The sequence below is a fragment of the Cololabis saira genome, chromosome 20 (assembly GCF_033807715.1).
Source record: "Cololabis saira isolate AMF1-May2022 chromosome 20, fColSai1.1, whole genome shotgun sequence".
NCBI classification, from domain to species: Eukaryota; Metazoa; Chordata; class Actinopteri; order Beloniformes; family Belonidae; genus Cololabis; species Cololabis saira.
The window spans coordinates 34,791,983-34,818,219 of NC_084606.1; the positions used below are offsets into that span (position 1 = coordinate 34,791,983).

Sequence of the window (26,237 nt, forward strand, 5' to 3'; positions counted from 1 at the left end):
ACAACTGTGTTTATTATGCATATTTGAACAGCGAAATACTTCTTAGTTATATAATATAATTTATATACAAAATACAAAAATGACATCATTAATGCTGAGTATGTAAAAAGTGACAGCATTTGGCGACCGTCTTTTATTATGTAAAAACATTACTGGATATCGCTGAGAAATATTTCCACTCTATACGGTTCCATTATTATTTTCAGGGCTGTCAGTGTGGTTGGTGGATGAGGCCGTGACGTCAGCAGGATTTACGTGAGAGGACGTCCAGTGCTTTGGCGTGAATGGGTTTATACAGGAGGGTGAAGCTGGAGGGGCTCAGGTGGCCGTGGCCCAGGGTGTCGATTTTTCCCATCAGCACATAGTTCCGACCTGCGGAAGAGACAGATCACAGAAGGAAAAAAGAACAGATCAAATACTATTCACTTCTGATTGAAAGTTTAAGAGCTTTCTGTCACTTAACTCTTTAAACAACTCATGACTTCCTGTGTCGTTTGAATCAGAGCAGCAGTATTATATATTTTTTTGTGATTTTCAGATTCTTCAAACTTCTGCGTTTCATGTGGAACACATGAACACACAGAGATTGAAGCAGAAATCTAGGCCAAACTAATTCAGTCAATAATACCAATGATCTCTCATCCAGACCTTCATGATTTATTGCCAGATCACTCAAAGAAAGCCCGACTTTGCTTTACTATAGCGAAGAGAAACTCTTTTCCTCTTTGATACAAAGATTTAAGTCAGTTTCCTCTGATTGATACTCTGATTTCAGGAGGTCACTACCAACAGATGCAGATGGAAACTGCCTCTGGGTCTGTTGAACGGGAATAAAACAAGTCTCAGACACGAAGCGTGCAATGTAGTATGCATTCCTTCTCTGATTGAATCCTCCTCCTGTCTCCGTTTATCATCGTCCTCCCTGTTCTCCAGCGTGGTCCCTGACTGGTTGTCTGCTCCAGCGGTACGGATTACCCACACCTGTTATATAAGCTCCACTCCTCCATCTCCCATCGGCAGATCGTGTCGGTTGTGTCGGTCGTGTTTGTGGAACGTTATTTGATATCTTGTGTTTTGAACCTGCCTGTTAAGCCGTCTCCACCTCCCGCTAAGCCCCCGCCTGACCTGGGTGATTGCTCTGGCTTCCTTTGGCTTTGTTATTGTGCATTCATCATGCATCAGCAGATCTGATTAATACTCAATATGTGCCACACAATTGTGTCTATGTATATTTGACTAGAAAAACTGTTGTTTTTTTTTTTAATCCCTAAACCTGAATCAGCAATGATTCATATTTCCCTCATTTAGATGAGACACAGGTTGACCAACACACAGTACTGGAGATGAGGGGGGATGGCATCCCTCCTGAAGTAAAAACGGTCCAAATCATCCCCCCCTGTAAAACTGCCATCCCCCCTTTCCATCCCTTATGTCATTTCATCAATGAATGTGGTTTTACTGCTATTTCAACATTTAGAGTCATCACCAGAAAAATAACTTATTTGACAATTTTCACCTGTTTCAAGAAGATTTTCACTTGAAATAAGTAGAAAAATCTGTCAGTGGGACAAGATTTATCTTATTACAAGCAAAAAAATCTTGTTCCACTGGCAGATTTTTCTACTTATTTCAAGTGAAAATCTACTTGAAACAGGTGAAAATTGTTGTTTTTTTCCAGTGATGAGTCTTGTTTTAAGTGTAATGAGATTTTTTTACTAAAATGAGACATTTTAACTAGAAATAAGACAAATATTCTTGTTAAGATTGTGAGTTTTTGCAGTGATCCATTTTACTTATCTTGTGAAGGACAGAGTCATATTGATAAGTTCAGAAAAGTGTTTTTATTGTTGTGTTTTGATGTATTTGATGTAAGCCCAGTGGATATTTAAAGCTTACAGAAGGCTGCATTTAACTGCTGCTATGTCATTCCTGCAGTATTTCTGCAGCTGTTTTGGTCACTGCTATTATTTGTAATATATTATATTATTTGTAATCAGTACAAATTATCTGTCCCCATATGATAAAATCCACCAACCCCCTGATTTTTTATACAACTCGAGTACTGACTACACGTCATATAGAACTATGAGTGACAGATGCAAACACAGATGGAGAGAGTGAATGCAGATCTCTGTGTTGTACCTTTGATGACCGCAGGACATCTCTTGCAGGTGGAGGTCAGCGTGACCGACTTGAGGGGTCCTGATTTGGATATGTTTAGGCGTCCTGTCTTGTAGGCCCTGATCAGGGACACCTCCACTACCGCTGAGCCCCTCAGACCAGTGCTCAGGTCCGTTATCTTACCCGTAATCACTGAAAGAGAGGCGGGAAAACTCAAAGTGCCAATATCAAAAATAAGATGTATCATCAAGACTTTAAATTAAGATGGAGAACTGAGATCAAGCAGCATGGAAGACATGTTTAACATTGGGTTGCAGCTCACCAAAGTCATGAGGGCAGAAGCTGGTGTGGAGGGTTCCTGCCCTCTTACAGGGCTGTGTACACTGTGGGTTCAGTGGCAACGCTGCAGGAAATGCACACAGCGACAAATAAATATACAAACAAGAAGCAGGTGTACATATATGGGTTCAAATTAAAGCCATAAATATTTTGTATCTGTTAATAAACTTTGTACTTGTAGAAATATTTTGTGCGTGTGCAAAAAATATTTGTACTTGTAGAAATATTTTGTGCGTGTGCAAAAAATATTTGTAGCTTTGTATATCCAATGTTGCACACAGACGAATTAATTCCACAGCTACAAAAATGTTTTACTCATGCACAAAATATTTCTACAAGTACCAATTTTTTTTGCACATGCACAAAATATTTCTACAAGTACAAATATTTTTTGCCCACGCACAAAATATTTCTCCCCTCCTTGAACCGCCACCTTACTGTGGTGGAGGGGTTTGTGTGCCCGAGTGATCCTAGGAGCTATGTTGTCGGGGGCACTTACGCCCCTGGTAGGGTCTCCCATGGCAAACAGGTCCTGGGTGACGGGCCAGACTAAGAGCGGTTCACAAGCCAAACATGTATAAAGCGAAATCGAGGACCGTTACGTCGCCCGGATCGGCGTCACCGGGGCCCCGCCCTGGAGCCAGGCCTGGGGTTGGGGCTCGTTGGCGAGCGCCTTGTGGCCGGGTCTTTGCCGGTGGGACCCGGCCGGGCTCAGCCCGAAACGGCGACGTGGGCCCGCCTTCCTTTAGGCCCACCACCCGCAGGAAGGGCCGTGAGAGGCCGGTGCAATGTGGACTGGGTAGCAGTCGTGGCGGGGTGCCTCGACGACCCAATCCCTGGACCAAAACCCTCACAGTGGGGACATGGAATGTCACCTCGCTGGGGGGGAAGGAGCCGGAGCTTGTGCGTGAGGTTGAGAGATACCGGCTAGAGATAGTCGGGCTCACTTCCACACATAGCTTGGTTTCTGGAACCCAGCTCCTTGAAAGGGGCTGGACCCTCCACTACTCTGGATTTGCCCAGGGTGAGAGGCGGCGGGCTGGTGTGGGCTTGGTTATAGCCCCTCAGCTCAGTCGCCATGTGTTGGAGTTCTCCCTGGTGAACGAGAGGGTGGCTTCCCTGCGCCTTCGGGTCGGGAAAAGGTCTCTCACTGTTGTTTGTGCCTACGGGCCGAACAGCAGTGCGGAGTACCCGGCCTTCTTGGGGTCCCTGGGAGGGGTACTGGATAGTGCTCCAACTGGGGACTCCATTGTTCTACTGGGGGACTTCAACGCTCACGTGGGCGATGACAATGATACCTGGAGAGGCGTGATTGGGAGGAACAGCCTCCCTGATCTGAACCCGAGCGGTGTTTTGTTGTTGGACTTCTGTGCTAGTCGCAGCTTGTCCATAACGAACACCATGTTCAGGCATAAGGGTGTCCATCAGTGCACGTGGCACCAGGACACCCTAGGCCGGAGGTCAATGATCGACTTTGTTGTCGTTTCATCTGACCATCGGCCGCATGTCTTGGACACTCGGGTGAAGAGAGGGGCTGAGCTGTCAACTGATCACCACCTGGTGGTGAGTTGGATGCGCTGGCGGAGGGGGAGGTTGGACAGACCGGGCAGACCCAAAACAGATTGTGAGGGTCTGTTGGGAACGTCTGGCTGAGCCCTCTGTCAGGGACATCTTCAACTCCCACCTCAAGGGAGCTTCTCTTGGATCCCGGGGGAGGCGGGGGACATTTGTGTGTGTGTGGGGACAGTTGTGGACGCAAGGTCTCCGGTGCCTGTCGTGGCGGCAATCCTAGAACCCGGTGGTGGACACCGAAAGTACAGGATGCCGTCAGACTGAAGAAGGAGTCCTTCCGGGCTATGTTGGCCGGTGGGACTCCTGACGCAGTAGATGGGTACCGGCAGGCCAAGCGAGCCGCGGCTCGGGCAGTCTTGGAGGCAAAAACTCGGGTCTGGGAGGAGTTCGGGGAGGCCATGGAGGAAGACTTTCGGTCGGCCTCGAGGAAATTCTGGAGGACCGTTCGGCGCCTCAGAAGGGGGAAGCAGTACTCTGCCGGCACCATTTATGGTGCTGGTGGGGAGCTGTTGACCTCGACTGGGGATATTGTCGGACGGTGGAGGGAATACTTTGAGGATCTCCTCAACCCGACTGACATGCCTTCCAATGAGGAAGCAGAGGGTGAGGACTCTGGGGCGTGCTCATCCATCACCCAAGCCAAGGTCACTGAGGTAGTTCGTAAGCTCCTCCGTGGCAGGGCACCGGGGGTGGATGAGATTCGCCCTGAGTACCTCAAGTCTCTGGATGTCGTAGGGCTGTCTTGGTTGACACGCCTCTGCGACATTGCATGGAGGAAGGGGACAGTACCGCTGGAGTGGCAAACCGGGGTGGTGGTCCCTCTGTTTAAAAAGGGGGACCGGAGAGTGTGCTCCAACTACAGGGGGATCACACTTCTCAGCCTCCCTGGGAAAGTCTACGCCAGGGTACTGGAGAGGAGATTACGGCCGATAGTCGAACCTCGGATTCAGGAGGAACAATGCGGTTTTCGTCCCGGTCGTGGAACACTGGACCAGCTCTACACCCTCTGCAGGGTGCTTGAGGGTTCATGGGAATTTGCCCAACCAGTCTACATGTGTTTTGTGGATCTGGAGAAGGCATTTGACCGTGTCCCTCGTGCCATTCTGTGGGGGGCGCTCAGTGAGTATGGAGTCCGGGGCCCTCTATTAAGGGCTGTCCGGTCTCTGTATGATCGAAGCAGGAGTTTGGTTCGCATTGCCGGCAGTAAGTCAGACTTGTTCCCTGTGCATGTTGGACTCCGGCAGCGCTGCCCTCTGTCACCGGTCCTGTTCATAATTTTTATGGACAGGATTTCTAGGCGTAGCCAGGGGCCGGAGGGGATCCGGTTTGGGAACCACAGGATTTCATCTCTGCATTTTGCAGATGATGTTGTCCTGTTGGCTTCATCGGACCGGGACCTTCAGCATGTGCTGGGGCAGTTTGAGGCCGAGTGCGACGCGGCAGGGATGAGAATCAGCACTTCCAAATCCGAGGCCATGGTTCTCCATCGGAAAAGGGTGGCATGCCTTCTCCGGGTGGGTGGAGAAGTCCTGCCTCAGGTGGAGGAGTTCAAGTATCTCGGGATCTTGTTCACAAGTGAGGGAACAATGGAGCGTGAGATTTACAGACGGATCGGTGCAGCGTCCGCAGTTATGCGGTCGATGTAGCGGACCGTCGTGGTGAGGAGGGAGCTGAGTCGAAAGGCGAAGCTCTCGATTTACTGGTCAATCTACGCACCTACCCTCACCTATGGTCATGAACTTTGGGTAGTGACCGAAAGGACAAGATCGCGGATACAAGCGGCCGAGATGAGTTTCCTCCGCAGGGTGGCTGGACGCTCCCTTAGAGATAGGGTGAGGAGTTCGGTCACCCGGGAGGAGCTCGGAGTCGAGCCGCTACTCCTCCACATTGAGAGGAGTCAGCTGAGGTGGCTTGGGCATCTGTACCGGATGCCTCCCGGACGCCTCCCTACGGAGGTGTTCCAGGCATGTCCCTCCGGGAGGAGACCCCGGGGAAGACCCAGGACACGCTGGAGACACTATGTCTCTCGGCTGGCCTGGGAACGCCTCGGACTCCCCCCGGAAGAGCTGGAGGAAGAGCTGGGGGAAGTGTCTGGGGTGAAAGAAGTCTGGGCATCCCTGCTGAGGCTGCTGCCCCCGCGACCCGGGAACGGACAAGCGGAAGAAGATGAGTGAGTGAGTGAGTGAGTGACAAAATATTTCTACAAGTACAAATATTTTTTGCAAGTACAAATATTTTTTGCACACGCACAAAATATTTCTACAAGTACAAAGTTTATTTACAGATACAAAATATTTATGGCTTTAATTTGAGCCCATACACATAGAGGTAGAAACTTTAGAGTGAGGTTTAAAAGCCCTTTGCTTTCACTCACGTTTCTTGACGACAGCAGGCTTCTTCGTCACCGTCTTGCTTGGTCCTGACGGTTTAGGTGATGGTTTAACTGCACTCTTTTGGGTCGGCCTCATTGGTTTGATGATTGGTCTGATTGGTTTCATGGTGGGCTTTGTTTTCACTGCAGGATTAGGTGTGGGTTTAGCTCTGATGATCGGTTTGAGTGTTGGCTTAATAATCCTGGGTTTGGGTGTAGGTTTAGCTACAAGTTTAATTATAGGCTTTTTCACGGGCGGCTTAGGTGTGGGTTTGGTTGGCTTGGGTTTAGGCGTGAGCTTGCTTGAAGGCTTGGGCGTAGGTTTGAGAAGTGGAGGCTTCTTTACAAGCGGAGTTCTCGACGGGTTTCTGGCTGGTTTGAGGGTGGGTTTAGGAATGAGGCCAAATCTAGGTCTCTGGGGGGGTTTGGGAGTTGGTTTACTCGGTTTAGTGGTTGGTTTCAAAATTGGTTTGGGAGTTGGTTTAGGTGTTGGTTTCAAAGTTGGTTTAGGTGTTGGTTTATAAGTTGGTTTAGGTGTTGTTTTGGAAGTTGGTGTAGGTGTTGGTTTGGAAGTTAGTTTATGTGTCGGTTTGGAAGTTGGTTTGGCTGGTTTGAACATTGGTTTGGCTGGTTTGGAAGTTGGTTTGGCTGGTTTGAACACTGGTTTGATTGGTTTGAACATTGGTTTGGCTGGTTTGGAAGTTGGTTTGGCTGGTTTGAACACTGGTTTGATTGGTTTGGATGTTGGTTTGGCTGGTTTAAACATTGGTTTTGTTGGTTTGAATGTTGGTTTGGCTGGTTTGAACATTGGTTTGGCTGGTTTGGAGGTTGGTTTAGCTGGTTTAAAAGTTGGTTTAGCTGGTTTAAAAGTTGGTTTGGCTGGTTTGGAGGTGGGTTTAGGCGTTGGTCTGATCGGCCTCCTGGCTGCAGGCCGCGGCGTTGAGGTGATTTGGGGACTGAAGATAAAATCCCCTCCAGCGGTGGGTGTCCGCGACCCTTGCGGCACGCTGGAGTAGTGCGCCTTGAATCCATCTGAGGTCACACTGAGATCCGACACAAACTGGAGAAGGAGCTCGTTGCCATTTGTCACTATAGTTCTGCGTAAAAAAGTGGAACATTTGAAAAATGCATATAAGAAAAGCGACTTCTTTACCTTTCTTTAAGATTACATTTGAACTCACCCTGGTGCTCTGTCTCCACAGAACTTCCCAATCCTCCTGGAGTCATCAGTCTCCCCCCCGTTAAACAATGCCACATAGTCGTAACGACAGTATGCATCGGGCTCCAAATCCAGCTTCTCAAACTTGACTTCAATCACCTGTAAACATGAAAACAAACTATGACCTTTCTGACAAGGAAATCCAGTTTACTTCTGCCTTTCATGAATGCATTAGTGGAGGAGTTTTGAAATACAGACGGGCATTTACTGCCTCTCTTGCCCTTGGTTCCTTCCCCGTTTCCTTAACTTCAATCTCCTGGCACACTCCCACACCCCTAAAGGCAGTGAATGAAGTCTTTCATTTGATTCATCCCCAGACTGCTGTCACACACACACACACACACGCACGCGCACACGCACACACACACATAGTTATATTTGGTAGAACATTTTCTTGTAATGGGCCCCTTCGCTAATTTCACTACTTTTTCTACATCAGCTGCAACAGAACTGATTTAGCAGATCTAGCACTGGATACAACCATATTGAATTTTTGAGTATATTTTGAGTACATTTTCTTACATGATTTAAAGACTTCTACTCCACCTTTTCATTGACCCATATACAGGACTGTCTCAGAAAAATTAGAATATTGTGATAAAGTTCCTTATTTTCTGTAATGCAATTAAAAAAACAAAAATGTCATACATTCTGGATTCATTACAAATCAACTGATATATTGCCTTTATTATTTTAATATTGCTGATTATGGCTTACAGTTTAAGATTCAGATTCCCAGAATATTCTAATTTTTTTAGATAGGATATTTGAGTTTTCTTAAGCTGTAAGCCATGATCAGCAATATTAAAATAATAAAAGGCTTGCAATATTTCAGTTGATTTGTAATGAATCCAGAATGTATGACATTTTTGCATTACAGAAAATAAAGGACTTTATCACAGTATTCTAATTTTCTGAGACAGTCCTGTAATACATTTGCACAACTTCTGCTCTTTCCTTGTATTTTACTTGCAGCGTATCCAGATGATAATTGTTCACATAAACTCCCATCAACTGTGTTGCTGAAAAATTCTTCTTGAACACATTATATCCACTGTCAAGCGTGGTAGCGATGGTTCGCCATTGTTTTGCTGCCACAGGACCTGTGCACCTTGCAGTCACTGAGCTGACCATGAGCTCCTCCATGTGCACAGTATTGAAGACTTACAGCTAAGCTTCTCCAGGACTGGGTCACTCACGCAGCATGAGAATGGTCTTAAGCACACGTGTGCAAACGTAGATTGGAAAGACTTAAAATAAAAGAAGGGTTTGCAATGGTCTATTCAAAGTCTACACCTCAAGTCACTTGAAATGCAGAGGCAGGAATCTAAGAGAACGTGAGCAAAAGCCCCCCCCAAAAAAAAAACAACTCAATGAACCAAAGCAATACTGTGATGAGGAATGTGCTAAAACACCTCCACAACAATGTGAGAGACTGATACTGGAATACTGGAAATTATTACTTTAGGTTATTATTAATAAACAAGGACCTACAACCTGTTGAGTCATGGGGTTTAACTCTGCATTATTTGCAAGACCTGATAGTGCCTTATGTTCCTGGCAGAGCTCTCCGTTCTCGGAGTGCAGGTTTACTCGTAGTTCCTAGAGTATCCAAATGTAGATTTGGAGGGCGGGTGTTCTGCTATCAGGCACCATGGAACCAACTTCCAATCTGGGTTAAGGAGGCTGACACAACCTCCACCTTTAAAACTAAACTTAGTAAGTTTAGTAAAGCCTATAGTTAGTGTTTAGTAAACCTCTAGCTGGTGTTGGTAAATCTCTAGGTAGTGTAAACTCTAGTGTATTAGAGTCAGTAGTCATAGTTGCAGCTATAGAACAAGACTATAATAGTTAGTCTCAAATATAGCTTCGCGGTAGATATGCTGCTATAGGCCTCTGCTGCAGGGGCTTACCAACATGATCCACTGGGCGGTGCCTCTCACCCTTCTTCTCCTCTCCTCTTCTCTTCCTCTCTTCTCCATTTCAGTTTTTATTTATTATAAATATCTCATAGCTATCGTTTTTGTCCATCGCTCCTGTAGTCTCTTGTGCTGGCCCCCCTTTTTTCTCTTTTGTGCATGTTTGCAGGCCGGAGCTTCGGGAGCTGCGGAAACTTGATTTTTTGTTTAACCTTGTTACTCTGTATTCATGTTGTTTCAGTGATGCCATGTTCTCCTCAGCATCTGAAAAGTATCTAATCCTTGTGCTGTGTTTGTCTTGTTTTTTTGAAACAGCACAGACTCATGACATAAAGATCCCATAGTATTTGCATCAAAGCTTGACTATTTTAAGAATTAAAGTATGGGTTCTTAGTCTTTGTCAGGTCCTGCCGCTCGGGCTCGCTGTGATGACCATCGTGCCTCAATCCTGTGAAAAGAACTGCAAACCGTCCTCAACTCCACATTTCAGCGTGCCACATAAACTTAACTGTGAACTGTGGGTGAGTAGTGGAGGGAAATGACTTCCGCTTGCTTAAATCCTCAGCTTGTAGGTTGTGTTTTTGCCTTCCTTTTTGACGAAAACAGGCCAAAACAACAACATGCTGATTGCTGGTTTAAGCCAGTCTTAGCTGGTTCAGTGGGTTTTAAAGTCTGCATCTTCAGCTTGTAATCTTCCGTTTTTTTGATACACTACTCAAACATTTCTCATTTAGAGATGTTGGATGCAGGTGTGGTTACAGGAGCAGGACTATTTTAGGTAATTGCAGCATGTAATCTGTAATCTTTGGGAGATTACATCATGATTACCAGCTGATTTGAATTAAATTTGTGAATACTGAAGATGTTTGAGGATCAATACTGTTCACAAGTGCAGTGTGAACAAGAACGAGAACGAGAACAAGATACAGTACATGCTGGATTATAAATCATTGCACATTCTGTATTCATCACTAGTATTACCATATCAGGATTATTGTGTGGAAGTTTCGGGCAACACATATATAAGCAATTTACAACCACTATTCAGACTGCAAAAAAAAGCAATCAGGATACTTCACAATGTGGGTTATAAGGATCACACAAACACACTGTTTTTAAAGTCGCATGTGTTGAAATTCTTCATGTGTATCTCAGTTGTTTGGGAGTGGATTTATGGAATGGGTTGGGTGATGGGTGGAAGCAATGTACAAATATAAATCAATTTAAAAAACGGTACAAAAAGGAAGTTCTGGCAAGTTATTTGATTGAGGAGGAGTTATGTTAAAGGAGCATGAGGCAGGATTGAGGAAGGATTTATGAAAAAAATATGTATACGTTTTAAGTTTTCTAGTAATAATGTCAGATGAAGCGTTCCAAACCAAAAAGAATGAGCCCTCTAGTGTATCTCTCCGTTGCCTTGAACAGGCTGTGTGCTGCAAAATGTGCTGCAATTCGGTCCCGAATTTCCCGCGCTGTCCTGTGGATGTGACGTCACATGACGCTGCATGCACGTTCTCCCCGTTCTCCCGTGCCGGCTTCACTGTTGGCTGCAGTACCCCCAACGGCCGTCGTGGTGAAGGGTGGCGCTAGAGAGTCTCATTTCTTAAAAGGAGCCTCATGCTCCTTTAAGGAACTATTGTGTTTGTTAGCTGGTTAGGTGCAAAGGCTCAACCAATGGGAAAATCGGTAGCCTAATAGGTAAATTAGCAGCTATTTATTATTAATATTTATGTTTAATTTATGATAGAGGTAACAAAGGAGCAGGGTTAACAGGGTTAAATAAGTTTTACTTCTACCTGCTCCTTTTCGCACACTTTTTTTTTCCCTGTTTGTATTACGTTTTTGTTGTTGTTGCTTTTTTTCTGTATGTTTTGAATTTTGTTTTAAAATTTTATATTTTTTTCCTTATGTGTTCGAAATAAAAAATAAATAAATAAAAAAAAAATGAAGGGCTTACGTTGCTTGGCTCTACGGAGATGTGCCAGGAGCAGCTGATGCCTGCTGGGTAATTAGAGTCGGGCCAGTTGGGCGTGTTGACGGAGCCCTGCGCTTTGGTCAGCCGGCCTCCACAGAACTGGTCCTCTGCAGGAATGGGGGAAAAAGGTGTCAAATACTGAGATGATTTCCAAAATAATACGTTTTAAAGGCTGATTTAAAGGCTGATAAAGGCCTGAAAGACTTTTCCTTAAATCCAACAAAGGATTGTATAGAAAAAAGAAGAAAAATCCAAGGCACTCTTATATAAAAAGCCTTTACCGTATTTTCCACACTATAAGGCGCACCTTCAATGAATGACGTATTTTAAAACATATTCCATATATAAGGCGCACCGCATTATAAGGCACATAAATAAATATCTGGTAAAATACCGTACTATAGCGGCTGGGGTTGAGTTACGTATCTACCTGATGGAGCTGCGCTACAGGAAATGCTACAAAATCCTACAGCAAATGCAAAAAAAAAAAGAAGAAAAGTACTGTATGTCAAACTTTATTAACAAAATAAAAACCAGCTTTGCTCCGTCTCCATTACGAGTCAGCGTCGCTGCTGTTGTCTTGAACGTCTGTGACGATTCCTGACGTTTTTAGCACCATTACTTCGGCGACACCAACTACATTACCCACAATCCCCCTGACTACAGTAACAGAAATTACCGTAATGATCATATATAAGGCGCACTGCATTATAAGGCGCACTGCCGGTTTTTGAGAAAATTAAAGGCTTTTGGGTGCGCCTTATAGTGCGGTGAAATGGCTATTTCATGTAGAAGATTTTAAAAAGTGGGTTACAGCCCACGCGTTTGGGCCACAGCCTTCCTCAAGGTGTAACACTCAACACATTGATTCTCTTTAAATGGGATGATTGAAATCACCTGGGTAGGTGGACAAATGTAAACAAGAGAAATAACAGATAATGATCAATAAATGGCTCCACCAATTGTTAAACAATTAAATACTAGAAATAGGAGAAGAAAGAACATTATCTGTAATGAAAAAAAGTTACAAAAAAGGACTGAAATCAATGTCTTCATTTAAACCTGGATGGATAGTGGCTTTTTATTTGGTAAATATAAAAGGTCTCTCCCTGCAGAAGTAATTTGAGTCTGTCACCACCTCTAATGTTTTTTTGAATACTTTCTATAGCTGGGAGGGAATATGTCAAAAATCATGAAAATCGTGCACTTGGTGACAAGTTTTTGATATTTGGCATGGTGGTAGTTATGGACATAATGTTTTCAAAAACCACCGCAAACAAATTGGGACGGCCCCCTAGTGGCTGGTTTGCTCCTAGATTGTTGTATATTGTCACTTTCTCTACTTTTTTGGTTCTAGGAATTCAATTCTGAGATACATTTCCTATTTCAAGGTCATGTTGAAGGTCAAATTTAATTTTAAAGGTAATTTTTTGCCCAAAAAACTCTAGAATTAAGTCACATAGATAGATTATAGAGGGTCTAGACCCCTATTTTCACCCCCAAGGATGCAGTTTTCTGTTTATTGGACAGGTCACTATCACTGTAGTGTCAATAATCTCACTGGGTGAGAGCAGTGGCTTCATTCAGTCTTAAGATGAACAGAATTTCATAACTAAGTCACAGGGAAAGAATAGGATTTTATTAAAATAACACACAAAAAACATCAGCTCTGCATATTTAAACTCAACACCTACAATTTCTGCCTTATTCGCCTTATTGCTTATTGATTCATTTTGAATTTTCTGCAAACCGGCTACTAGGGGGCCGTCCCAATTTGTTTGCGGTGGTTTTTGAAAACCTTATGTCCATAACTAACACCATGCCAAATATCAAAAACTAGTGCACGATTTTTATGAATTCCCTCCCAGCTACTAGGCCTTCAACCATAAGTGAACCTGGGTTGCTGTCATGTGCTTCAAAAAAGTGCTTAGCCATTGGGTAATCAAAATTTGCTTTTCTAATAGCATACTTATGCTCAGAAACTCTGCCTTTCAAACGACGCTCAGTGCGGCCTATGTAAAAAAAAGGGTTTGTATAGCTCCTCCTGAGGAAGTGAAGGGCAGATGTGTTTTCACTGGTTTGTTGCAAGGAGAGCAAATCAAACTGTCCACACCTTCCATGTGGGGCTTCCCTGCGTTGAAGGAAGCTAGGAAGCCTCGGCCTCCGTCAGCCTCGTCCGACACCATCTCCAGCATCATGGTGTTGGAGGTGGAGATGAGCGCGCCCGGCCTGAACGTCCCGCAGAAACGTCCCAGCTTCTGCACGGAGCGCGAGTGGCCGTTGAAGACGTCCAGGTAGTCGTAGCGACAGGTGGGGTCGGCCTCCAGGTCAAAGAGACGGAAGGACAACATGACCACATGACCCTCCGGGACCTGAAGAAGAAAACAAGAATATGTGGAAAGAAAATAATAAGGGGAACATGTTCTTTCTTCAGTTTGACCACAAATTAAATCGGATATATTAAAAGCATTTACTTAAGTAAACTGGTATTCACGTTGATATTCAGCTTAATAGAAGACACAATTATTTATAATGAAACCTGACCTTTTTTAAAACAAAAAACATCTCATTCAATTCCAATATTTCCACAAATCTGTTACTTTATTGGCAATTTCACAGTGTACACGCCTCTTTTATCCTCAGTTCTGCAGAGACTTTGAGTCATATATTGCATGATCAGATTTGCATCATTAGAAGCTCTGAGCAGCAACAGCTAAAAACTAAAACAGGAAAAAGTGGTGCGCTGTGTAAAACAGAACTCAACAGAATCCAATGATTTACCGATAATTTACAAATCACTTAAAGGTATAGTCTGTAATGTTGGAGAGCTAGCAAGATTTGAAAGTGGCACCTCCTCTAAGCACCACCCTGCCACCCTGCCAATCCTCTCGTCCTGGACCAATCCGTTTCATTCGGTGTGCAAAAAACAGATTGGTCAGAGTTTTTACAGGATTAAAGCTGTCAGAGAGGTCGGATTTTTTTCTTTCCTTTTTCTGAACACATTATTCACTGGCTACTCTCAGGATGGAAGGACCATTTCACCCAGTATAACAATAAATGTTTTTGAATACGATTACAGACTATACCTTTAATTGAAAAAAGGATTTACAAGTGTTAAAACTGATGTATTGATTGTTTGTACGATAGCTGCAAATTTTGAATCCTGTAACGTCTGACACATAAAATAATAAACAAAAATGATATAGTTTTTTTTATAGCACTGGTTATTCACTGACCACATGGGCCTTCGTCATTTAAAAAATGTTCACGTTGGTGCAAAGCCGCATGTCAAATATTATGGCGATTAGTTTTAAAGGATATTAAGACAGACTAATGTTATAGTTGATGCAGCAAGGGACATGTCTGGACTGCAGACGCAACAGAGTTCATAAAACTGTAGCTTCATGACTAAAACAGTGCACACCACAGAGACAGAAATGTGCAAATGCACATTTTTCACCAGTTGTAAAGCCACAAATATGCGTTTTTGTCCTTTAAAAACATCAGTGCTTGTAAACATTCTTGCGCGTGTTCAACCCCGAGCTTTATTTCAACATCCACCTTCAACCATGAACTGATGCAAGCTATAAAAAACATTTCTTGTTCAACGACTAAAGTGGTCCAGCAATGAAAGCAAAGCAGACCTATCAATTGATGGGAGACTATTGTTAAAAAAAAAAACCACCTTGTGAATCCTAGTTCTGAAGATTCAGTGTAATTGTTATAATTTAAATCTATGAACTGTTTAGATTAGTCGAGTGTCTGACTCCACAAGCAGGAACATCCCAACTTCCAGGTCCAATCTACCGGGAACAGAGAAACGTTGCAGTTCCTTGACTGACCACTGGAGGGTGGCTTCAAAAGTGAGTCAATGTCATTGACTTTATCATGTTAAGATGTTCAACTTTGCAGAAGAAATAAACATATATATAGCCTGTTTACAGCCTGGTTTTGGTCTCCATAACTTAGATTTAATTAACATGTAAGTACTAACATGACAGTGTGAGCCTGGCCCGGCCTGTGTCTGAGGATGCAGGTTAACTAAGCAAATGGCTTGTCCTAACTTTTTTTTTTTCTTTCTTTCTTTATTTGGTATGGACATCACAATTACATAGGACAAACCAAATGCACTGTTTGAGTGTTTTAGCATACATGCTAATTTGCAACACTTGTCCACAGGAGGCGTTTAAAAAAATACAGACAATAAAATATACAATAAAATTAGAGGATGACATAAGATATAAAGCAAAGACAACATAATTCAAGAGCAGAACCAGACCTGACCTGTTCATGTAGGCACTGTTGTTTAGATTTGAGCCATAGTTTGAGTCCTCTGTTGAAAATATTGCCACGCATTTCTAATTTTAAATTAGTGGGTAAAGAATTCCAGAGTTTTGCACCCTTCACAGAAAAAACCGACTCACCAAAAGAGGTCTTATACTTTGGGATACAACAATCACCATTGGTGGAGGCCCGTGTGGTTACTCTACCTAATAACTACTGCAGAGAACAGGGGTGAAACATGATTATGTAAACATTTAGAGTTGTTGGAGAGGACTTTGTGTCAGCTAAATGCAGCTCTACTGGGATGGCTGGAGGATTCGTGAGTCATGGCGGATCTCTGGACCTTTCCAAGCAGAAGTCTGTCTGGACCAGGCCACAAAACCCAACTGCAACAGATCCAACCTCCAAACGGCAGACCAAGTTACCTCGGGCCCTAGTGGAGCTCTCTTATGGCGCTTTTCCACTAGCACCTACTCAGCCCGACTCGCCTCGGCGCGGCTCGTCCCGGCTCCCCCCGCTTTGTCCCCGTGTGTTTTTCCACAGCCAGGTGAGAAGTGGGCAGGTTGGGGTGAAGCTGCTGGGACGTACTCGATTGCACAACACCTTTGTTTGTGTCGGCGCTGATCAGAAATCAGCTGGAGCCGCGAGCGGCTGAGAAAAAAACAGAGCGCCTGGTAGATCTGGTCGTTCCTTATCACCGTCTAGATCCCTTTTTAATTCTCTCGTCAGCCCCCAGGTTTATAAACATCTGCACCTCAGAGTTGGATCACCAAACAGACGTTTGTGCTGTATAATAAAATCGCCGCGAGTCGCTCTCTGACTCCCGCTTCCTGATTCAAACGTCTGACGGCCCCGCCCCCCGGCCAATCAGAGGGCTGTAGTGTGATGACGGCCCCGCCCCCCGACCAATCGGTGGCGTGGAGGGTGGTGACGTCAGAAATAGTGCCGGCTCAGCCCGGTTAGAACCTCGGCAGAATGGTTACAGAAAAAGTATCTGCTTGGAGCGGCTCTACCCGCCTCAGCCCCTAGTGGAAAATCGCAAGACGGGGCCGTGGCGGGTAGAACCGAGCTGAGTAGATACTAGTGGAAAAGGGCCATTAGTCCTCATTCAACTCTGGCAGCACTTGTTTTTAATGTTGATCTGATAGCAACACTTTAAATGAAAACATTTAGATCAGAATGTAAAGTAATATGAATTAGCATCACAGCTTAGCGTTAGGTAGGGAGGGAAGGGTCTTCTCTCTCCCCGTTCATTGAACTAAGCTGGGAAAGTTCCCGCCAGCTTGTAGGCCTGATTGTGGGTGATGTCACAGGGGTTGTCCAGTTCTTCTTATACAGTCTTTGGGTTAAAGATGCTCCCTCTTGACCACACCGTAATTGTAAATGAGAACTGGCTCTCAATTGGCCTACCTGGTTAAATAGAGGTTATCGTTATTATAATACAAAATAAGGTTGATTTTGAGCTTTTTACCATAGCTATTTTGTGTTAGGACCAAAACATTGTGAGAGTCTGTGAAAAGGACATCTCAGACCCAGAGAAGGTGTTTATTTCGTTGAATAATTTTAACTTGAGTAGGCGGATACAGTGACTAACGGTTAATTTACACTAGAGAATCAAGTTTTTAATGCGATGCTGCCTAAAGGACCAAAACCCACAACTATTGATGGTGGATTTTACTGAATATTTACATTTCTAACATTTTGTAATTGAGGATATAGTTACATGTATGTAATAATTAGTTATTTAGATGTTCGGAGATATCCAGTCTTCAAAATCCATACAAATGACATTCTCAAAGATGCTGCAATCTGTTTTTACATGAATTTTTACTTTTCCCTGACCCAGAAAGCACTCTTTTGCTTGTTAATAGGTGTGTTTGTGAAAAAATGAAAGACTGCTTGATGAAAAATCAGCCAGAAATGATTGTCAAGAGCCTGCAGATCAGAGCATCACAACAGCTTTGTGACTCACAGTGATGTACCAGATGCATTTAGTGTTTGGTTTGTAGTAGCTGGGGAATCCTTCGCTGGCCACGATGCCGGAGTCTGTGACCAGGTGACCGCCGCAGGGGAACATGGGCCTGAAAAGAGATGGAAAAACTGCAGCACTCTTCATGTTTGAGTCTTACAAATAAAATACAGCTTGTCCGTGGAGCTTTAATGAAGGGTATTTGGGTAAAAGTCTGTATGCACACACACACACACACACACACACACACACAAACACACACACACACACACACACACACACATAAAGATGGAAGCATATGCTGGAAACTACAGAGGGAGTCTGTGTTCTTCGGGGGCAGACGCGGGCGGAGACCCAACAACCCTCGAGCTGTGTTTTCTCATGACTCTTGGTCAAACACGACTGTTAATGTACAGTATTACAGTATACTGTATGTGCTGTGTGCCGACCAGAGCTGGTGGTAACGAGTTACATTTACTCAGTTACATTTACTGGAGTAAGTTTTGGGAAATGTTGTACTTTTAGGAGTAGTTTTGAATCCCTATACTTTTTACTTTTACTTGAGTAGATTTGTGAAGAAGAAACTGTTCCTCTTACTCCGCTACATTAGGCTACGTTGAGCTGTTACTTTTCTTTTATCCCTTTTATCCGCGTACGCGTCAATCTCATGACATCACTGAGTGATTCTTTGGGAAAAATGTTTGTTTTTGCATGTTTTGTCACATTTACACAGACTCAAACACACACAGAGTTTCTATGAGTTCATGTTTGTTCTAGTTCTGCCTGGTTAAAAAAGAAAAGTACAAAGGCTTGAAATTTTGTGCTACTTGTGCTTAATTTATTTTTTTATTCTGTTATTATTTTATTTATTTTATTATTTATTAAAGTACTTGAATTTACTTTAAGATTATTTAAATTTAAGCTATTTTTTATTAATTTTATTATTTTATTGATTTAATTTCCCTGAAGATGATTATATTGTACTTTTGTCTGTTTGAATGGTTGTGTTAAAAAAATAAATCAGACGTTACTCAACAGTTACTCAGTACTTGAGTAGTTTTTTCACCAAGTACTTTTTTACTTTAACTCAAGTAATTATTTGGATGACTACTTTTTACTTCTACTTGAGTCATATTATTCTGAAGTAACAGTACTTTTACTTGAGTACAATTTTTGGCTCCTCTACCCACCTCTGGTGCCGACTGTACCACAAGAAACTTGTCAAAAGATACACCAGAGGTGTCTTCAGTATTCACATTCATTACTCAGGTAGAAGTATAGATACTAGAGTTTAAAAATACTCCTGTAGAAGTTGAAGTATCAACTCAAGTTTTTTACTCAAGTAAAAGTATAAAAGTACTGGTTTCAAAACTACTTAAAGTATAAAAGTAAAAATAATATAAGGGGGAAAAAAGCCATTAAGGACAAAAGCCATTGAAAATGAATGTATCTTAGTATAATGTAAATATATTAAAGAAGCATATATGTGTACTATTGAGCATTAACATGTGTTTCAGAGAGCAGCAGATATGATGACTAGTTGCCTATAAGTATTGTAATGGTGCAAAAAGTCAAACTTCAGAGGCATGTTATCATTTATCCTAACCTTTATTGGAATGTACATCCAAGTTTAGTTGCAGGAATCTGAGGGAACGGATGTAAGAACAAAACTGGACAAGAACATCTGAAACAACCACAACCAAATTCACTCTATCCGGATGGAGCAATTTAACTGGATAGTTTTTATTTAAAGGCCGAAATGAAATAGAGTAACGAGGCTGTTTTTAAAATGTAAGGAGTAAAAAGTACAGATAAATGCGTGAAAATGTAAGGAGTAAAAGTAAAATGTCGTCTGAAAAATAATTACCCCAGTGAAGTATAGATAACCAAAATTTCTACTTAAGTAAGGTAACGAAGGAAGGAAAGAAGGAAGGAAGGAAGGAAGGAAGGAAGGAAGGAAGGAAGGAAGGAAGGAAGGAAGGAAGGAAGGAAGGAAGGAAGGAAGGAAGGAAGGAAGGAAGGAAGGAAGAAAACAAGGAAAGAAGGAAGGAAGGGAGAAAAGAGGAAGGGAAGAAGGAAGGAGAGAGGGAGGCAAGAAGGAAGGAAGGAAGGAGTGATGGAGGAAGGAAGGAAGGAAGGAAGGAAGGAAGGAAGGAAGGAAGGAAGGAAGGAAGGAAGGAAGGAAGGAAGGAAGGAAGGAAGGAAGGAAGGAAGGAAGGAAGGAAGGGAGAAAACAAGGAAAGAAGGAAGGAAGGGAAGAAGGAAGGAAGGAAGGAGGGAGGGAGGAAGGAAGGAAGGAAGGAAGGAAGGAAGGAAGGAAGGAAGGAAGGAAGGAAGGAAGGAAGGAAGGAAGGAAGGAAGGAAGGAAGGAAGGAAGGAAGGAAGGAAGGGAGAAAACAAGGAAAGAAGGAAGGAAGGAAGGAAGGAAGGGAGAAAAGAGGAAGGGAAGAAGGAAGGAGGTAGGGAGGCAAGAAGGAAGGAAGGAAGGAGTGATGGAGGAAGGAAGGAAGGAAGGAAGGAAGGAAGGAAGGAAGGAAGGAAGGAAGGAAGGAAGGAAGGAAGGAAGGAAGGAAGGAAGGAAGGAAGGGAGAAAACAAGGAAAGAAGGAAGGAAGGGAAGAAGGAAGGAAGGAAGGAGGGAGGGAGAAAGGAAGGAAGGAAGGAAGGAAGGAAGGAAGGGAGAAAACAAGGAAAGAAGGAAGGAAGGAAGGAAGGAAGGGAGAAAAGAGGAAGGGAAGAAGGAAGGAGGTAGGGAGGCAAGAAGGAAGGAAGGAAGGAGTGATGGAGGAAGGAAGGAAGGAAGGAAGGAAGGAAGGAAGGAAGGAAGGAAGGAAGGAAGGAAGGAAGGGAGAAAACAAGGAAAGAAGGAAGGAAGGGAGAAAACAAGGAAAGAAGGAAGGAAGGGAGAAAAGAGGAAGGGAAGAAGGAAGGAGAGAGGGAGGCAAGAAGGAAGGAAGGAAGGAAGGAAGGAAGGAAGGGAGAAAACAAGGAAAGAAGGAAGGAAGGAAGGAAGGAAGGAAGGAAGGAAGGAAGGAAGGAAGGAAGAAAACAAGGAAGGAAGGAAGGAAGGGAGAAAAGAGGAAGGGAAGAAGGAAGGAGGTAGGGAGGCAGGAAGGAAAGAAGGAAGGAAGGAAGGAAGGAAGGAAGGAAGGAAGGAAGGAAGGAAGGAAGGAAGGAAGGAAGGAAGGAAGGAAGGAAGGAAGGAAGGGAGAAAACAAGGAAAGAAGGAAGGAAGGGAGAAAAGAGGAAGGGAAGAAGGAAGGAGGTAGGGAGGCAGGAAGGAAAGAAGGAAGGAAGGAAGGAAGGAAGGAAGGAAGGGAGAAAACAAGGAAAGAAGGAAGGAAGGAAGGAAGGGAGAAAAGAGGAAGGGAAGAAGGAAGGAGGTAGGGAGGCAGGAAGGAAGGAAGGAAGGAAGGAAGGAAGGAAGGAAGGAAGGAAGGAAGGAAGGAAGGAAGGAAGGAAGGAAGGAAGGAAGGAAGGAAGGAAGAGAGAAAACAAGGAAAGAAGGAAGGAAGGGAGAAAAGAGGAAGGGAGAAAAGAGGAAGGGAGAAAAGAGGAAGGGAAGAAGGAAGGAGGTAGGGAGGCAGGAAGGAAGGAAGGAAGGAAGGAAGGAGTGATGGAGGAAGGAAGGAAGGAAGGAAGGAAGGAAGGAAGGAAGGAAGGAAGGAAGGAAGGAAGGAAGGAAGGAAGGGAGAAAACAAGGAAAGAAGGAAGGAAGGGAAGAAGGAAGGAAGGAAGGAGGGAGGGAGAAAGGAAGGAAGGAAGGAAGGAAGGAAGGAAGGGAGAAAACAAGGAAAGAAGGAAGGAAGGAAGGAAGGAAGGGAGAAAAGAGGAAGGGAAGAAGGAAGGAGGTAGGGAGGCAAGAAGGAAGGAAGGAAGGAGTGATGGAGGAAGGAAGGAAGGAAGGAAGGAAGGAAGGAAGGAAGGAAGGAAGGAAGGAAGGAAGGGAGAAAACAAGGAAAGAAGGAAGGAAGGGAGAAAACAAGGAAAGAAGGAAGGAAGGGAGAAAAGAGGAAGGGAAGAAGGAAGGAGAGAGGGAGGCAAGAAGGAAGGAAGGAAGGAAGGAAGGAAGGAAGGAAGGAAGGAAGGGAGAAAACAAGGAAAGAAGGAAGGAAGGAAGGAAGGAAGGAAGGAAGGAAGGAAGGAAGGAAGGAAGGAAGGAAGAAAACAAGGAAGGAAGGAAGGAAGGGAGAAAAGAGGAAGGGAAGAAGGAAGGAGGTAGGGAGGCAGGAAGGAAAGAAGGAAGGAAGGAAGGAAGGAAGGAAGGAAGGAAGGAAGGAAGGAAGGAAGGAAGGAAGGAAGGAAGGAAGGAAGGAAGGAAGGGAGAAAACAAGGAAAGAAGGAAGGAAGGGAGAAAAGAGGAAGGGAGAAAAGAGGAAGGGAAGAAGGAAGGAGGTAGGGAGGCAGGAAGGAAAGAAGGAAGGAAGGAAGGAAGGAAGGAAGGAAGGGAGAAAACAAGGAAAGAAGGAAGGAAGGAAGGAAGGGAGAAAAGAGGAAGGGAAGAAGGAAGGAGGTAGGGAGGCAGGAAGGAAGGAAGGAAGGAAGGAAGGAAGGAAGGAAGGAAGGAAGGAAGGAAGGAAGGAAGGAAGGAAGGAAGGAAGGAAGGAAGGAAGGAAGAGAGAAAACAAGGAAAGAAGGAAGGAAGGGAGAAAAGAGGAAGGGAGAAAAGAGGAAGGGAGAAAAGAGGAAGGGAAGAAGGAAGGAGGTAGGGAGGCAGGAAGGAAAGAAGGAAGGAAGGAAGGAAGGAAGGAAGGAAGGAAGGAAGGAAGGAAGGAAGGAAGGAAGGAAGGTGGGAGGGAGGAAGGAAGGAAGGAAGGAAGGAAGGAAGGGAGAAAACAAGGAAAGAAGGAAGGAAGGAAGGAAGGAAGGAAGGAAGGAAGGAAGGAAGGAAGGAAGGAAGGAAGGAAGGAAGGAAGGAAGGAAGGAAGGAAGGAAGAAAACAAGGAAGGAAGGAAGGAAGGGAGAAAAGAGGAAGGGAAGAAGGAAGGAGGTAGGGAGGCAGGAAGGAAAGAAGGAAGGAAGGAAGGAAGGAAGGAAGGAAGGAAGGAAGGAAGGAAGGAAGGAAGGAAGGAAGGGAGAAAACAAGGAAAGAAGGAAGGAAGGGAGAAAAGAGGAAGGGAGAAAAGAGGAAGGGAAGAAGGAAGGAGGTAGGGAGGCAGGAAGGAAAGAAGGAAGGAAGGAAGGAAGGAAGGAAGGAAGGGAGAAAACAAGGAAAGAAGGAAGGAAGGAAGGAAGGAAGGAAGGGAGAAAAGAGGAAGGGAAGAAGGAAGGAGGTAGGGAGGCAGGAAGGAAGGAAGGAAGGAAGGAAGGAAGGAAGGAAGGAAGGAAGGAAGGAAGGAAGGAAGGAAGGGAGAAAAGAGGAAGGGAAGAAGGAACGAGGTAGGGAGGCAGGAAGGAAGGAAGGAAGGAAGGAAGGAAGGAAGGAAGGAAGGAAGGAAGGAAGGAAGGAAGGAAGGAAGGAAGGAAGGAAGGAAGGAAGGAAGGAAGGAAGGGAGAAAACAAGGAAAGAAGGAAGGAAGGGAGAAAAGAGGAAGGGAGAAAAGAGGAAGGGAGAAAAGCGGAAGGGAGAAAAGAGGAAGGGAAGAAGGAAGGAGGTAGGGAGGCAGGAAGGAAAGAAGGAAGGAAGGAAGGAAGGAAGGAAGGAAGGAAGGAAGGAAGGAAGGAAGGAAGGAAGGAAGGAAGGAAGGAAGGAAGGAAGGAAGGTGGGAGGGAGGAAGGAGTGTAAGGAGTAAAAAGTACAGATAATTGAGTGAAAATGTAAGGAGTAAAAGTAAAAAGTCGTCTGAAAAATAATTACTCCAGTGAAGTATATATAACCAAAATTTCTACTTAAGTAAGGTAACAAAGTATTTGTACTTCGTTACTTGAGATCTCTGAGATACACCTACTGGAGCAGACAGGCACTTTCTCAAGCAGTTCCCCCACAAGAAGTCTGGTGACATAACCCCACTCTTGCAGCTCAGATAAACACACTTCAAAAGAAGCTCCAACTTTTAATTAGCAGCCCTGGCAGGGCACAGACTGGCTGATTGAGGTGTTGGCTTCACCAGCATCTGGTCAGGTTCCTTTCAGATCTATAGCTGGATTTTTTCCGTCTTATAATTTAGGGTAAAATTAATCATCTTCGACACCCGTTAGAATTTCTTCTCGCTGTGTATTCTGGCTCGTTTTTCTGCATCTGTTGCGGTCCTTTAAGGAAACGTTTTGGCTGAAAACAGCCCAGTGTTGGAGTCCCTCCCTTCAGACCCTCTGGAGCTGCACAGCCCACAGGCATTTGTTTGTCTCTCGTGTTCAATTTACACACCGCGTGCAAGGAAAGGCACACCAAAGAGTCAATAAACAACTAAAATAAAATGAGCTTTTGAGCTCAAAAAGACACAGAATGTTGGAAATGATCTTTTTTCTTTTGCAAAATATCTGTATTTTCATAAACTTTAAGCACTACATCAATTACAGTGTGCTGTTATTTTATCTCAACTTGCTCATGTGATGCCAAACACATTTGTCTTAGACTGAAACCCTTTATTTCTACTGTTATCATCATGCACCAACCTGGAGAGAACACACACACACACACACACACACACACACACACACACACACACACACACACACACACACACACACACACACACACACACACACACACACACACACACACACACACACACACACACCGATACTCCTTGTAAATTGCTCACCACATGTATACAGGACTGTCTCAGAAAATTAGAAAATTGTGATAAAGTTCTTTATTTTCTGTAATGCAATTAAACAAACAAAAATGTCATACATTCTGGATTCATTACAAATCAACTGAAATATTGCAAGCCTTTTATTATTTTAATATTGCTGATCATGGCTTACAGCTTAAGAAAACTCAAATATCCTATCTCAAAAAATTAGAATATTCTGGGAATCTTAATCTTAAACTTTTTTATTATGCACTTCGAGAAAAAAGCCAATGTCGAGAAAAAAGTTGAAATGTCGAGAAAAAAAGTCAAGATTTCGAGAAAAAAGTCGAAAAGTCAAGATTAATGTTGAAGTACAATCTTGAGAAAAAAGTCGAATTGCTGAGAAAAAAGTCGAAATGTTGAGAAAAAAGTCAAAATGTCAAGAAAAAAGTCAAAATTTCGAGAAAAAAGTTGAAATGTTGAGAAAAAAGTCGAAATTTCGAGAAAAAAGTCAAAATGTCGAGATTAATGTCGAGGTACAATCTTGAGAAAAAAGCCGAAATGTCGTATTCTGGGAAGAAAACTTTTAACTTTTAAGAAAACTCAAATATCCTATCTCAAAGAATTAGAATATTCTGGGAATCTTAATCTTAAACTGTAAACCATAATCAGCAATATTAAAATAATAAAAGGCTTGCAATATTTCAGTCGATTTGTAATGAATCCAGAATGTCTGACATTTTTGTTTTTTTAATTGCATTACAGAAAATAAAGAACTTTATCACAATATTCTAATTTTCTGAGACAGTCCTGTATATGGAGGAAAAATGCTCAGCCAATAGATCTCGGCTCCTCTGCACACACCTTACCTCAAGTCAGTGCCGTTAGTGGGACCCTGAGCATCCGTCCATCCTAATGTCAGATAAATGAGCAGAGCCACAGTGCACACCCTGGTCTCCATCGCTGTCCTGCACAGATTAGGCGAGCCGGGAGGTGAGGAGAAGCAGAAGAAGCAGGGGAGAGAAGGGAGAAGCAGAGAAGAGGCGTGGACACATGTTAAGGTTGGAAAGGGGAGGGGAGAGGAGAAGCTGGACTGGTGCAGGGGGTGTTATATAGGGGAGGAGCAGCGAGTCAGAGGGGGCAGACGGAAGGTTATTCAACACTGGAGAGGTGGAAAAACAGTCCAAACCAAACCTTGATGTACGTACGTAGACTACGCTGAATATACAGACTGCTTTCAGTGCTGCGTCACTGATAAACAAGTGGAAAATTAGTTTCTGCAGGTGTTTTCTGGCATGGGTGTATAATAACCAGAGCTGGGTAGAGGAGCCAAAAATGTACTCAAGTAAAAGTACTGTTACTTCAGAATAATATGACTCAAGTAGAAGTAAAAAGTACTCATCCAAATAATTACTTGAGTAAAAGTAAAAAAGTACTTGGTGAAAAAACTACTCAAGTACTGAGTAACTGTTGAATAACGTCTGATTTAATTTTTAACACAACCATTCAAACAGACAAAAGTACAAAATAATCATCTTCAGGCAAATTAAATCAATAAAATAATAAAATAAATTAAAATGAATAAAAAATAAAAAAATAGCTTAAATTAAAATAATCTTAAAGTAAATTCAAGTACTTTAATAAATAATAAAATAAATTAATTAATAATAGAATAAAAAAATAAATTAAGCACAAGTAGCACAAAATTTGAAACCTTTGTACTTTTCTTTTTTAACCAGGCAGAACTAGAACAAACATGAACTCATAGAAACTCTGTGTGTGTTTGAGTCTGTAT

At 43.4% G+C, this 26,237-nt stretch overlaps 1 protein-coding gene across 1 annotated transcript; it reads right to left on the bottom strand.

The window, feature by feature from the left end:
- On the bottom strand, positions 1–25,425 carry LOC133420002 (procollagen C-endopeptidase enhancer 2-like). Its single transcript, XM_061709540.1, has 9 exons — positions 25,312–25,425; positions 17,773–17,881; positions 13,630–13,888; positions 11,499–11,623; positions 7,585–7,721; positions 6,407–7,500; positions 2,444–2,524; positions 2,143–2,313; positions 1–372 (listed from the first exon to the last, which is right to left on the bottom strand). The coding sequence occupies exons 1-9, from the start codon at positions 25,401–25,403 to the stop codon at positions 242–244; spliced, it is 2,199 nt and encodes a 732-aa protein (XP_061565524.1). The 5' UTR covers positions 25,404–25,425; the 3' UTR covers positions 1–241.
- Between the last annotated feature and the right edge of the window lie 812 nt (positions 25,426–26,237).

Coding starts and splice junctions, on each gene's coding strand:
- LOC133420002 (XM_061709540.1), bottom strand. CDS start 25,403: ATGGAGACCAGGGTGTGCACTGTGGCTCTGCTCATTTATCTGACATTA. Junction 13,889..17,772: donor AATGCATCTGGTACATCACT/GTGAGTCACAAA, acceptor TTTCTTCTTCAG/GTCCCGGAGGGTCATGTGGT. Junction 2,314..2,443: donor CTTCTGCCCTCATGACTTTG/GTGAGCTGCAAC, acceptor CCTCTCTTTCAG/TGATTACGGGTAAGATAACG.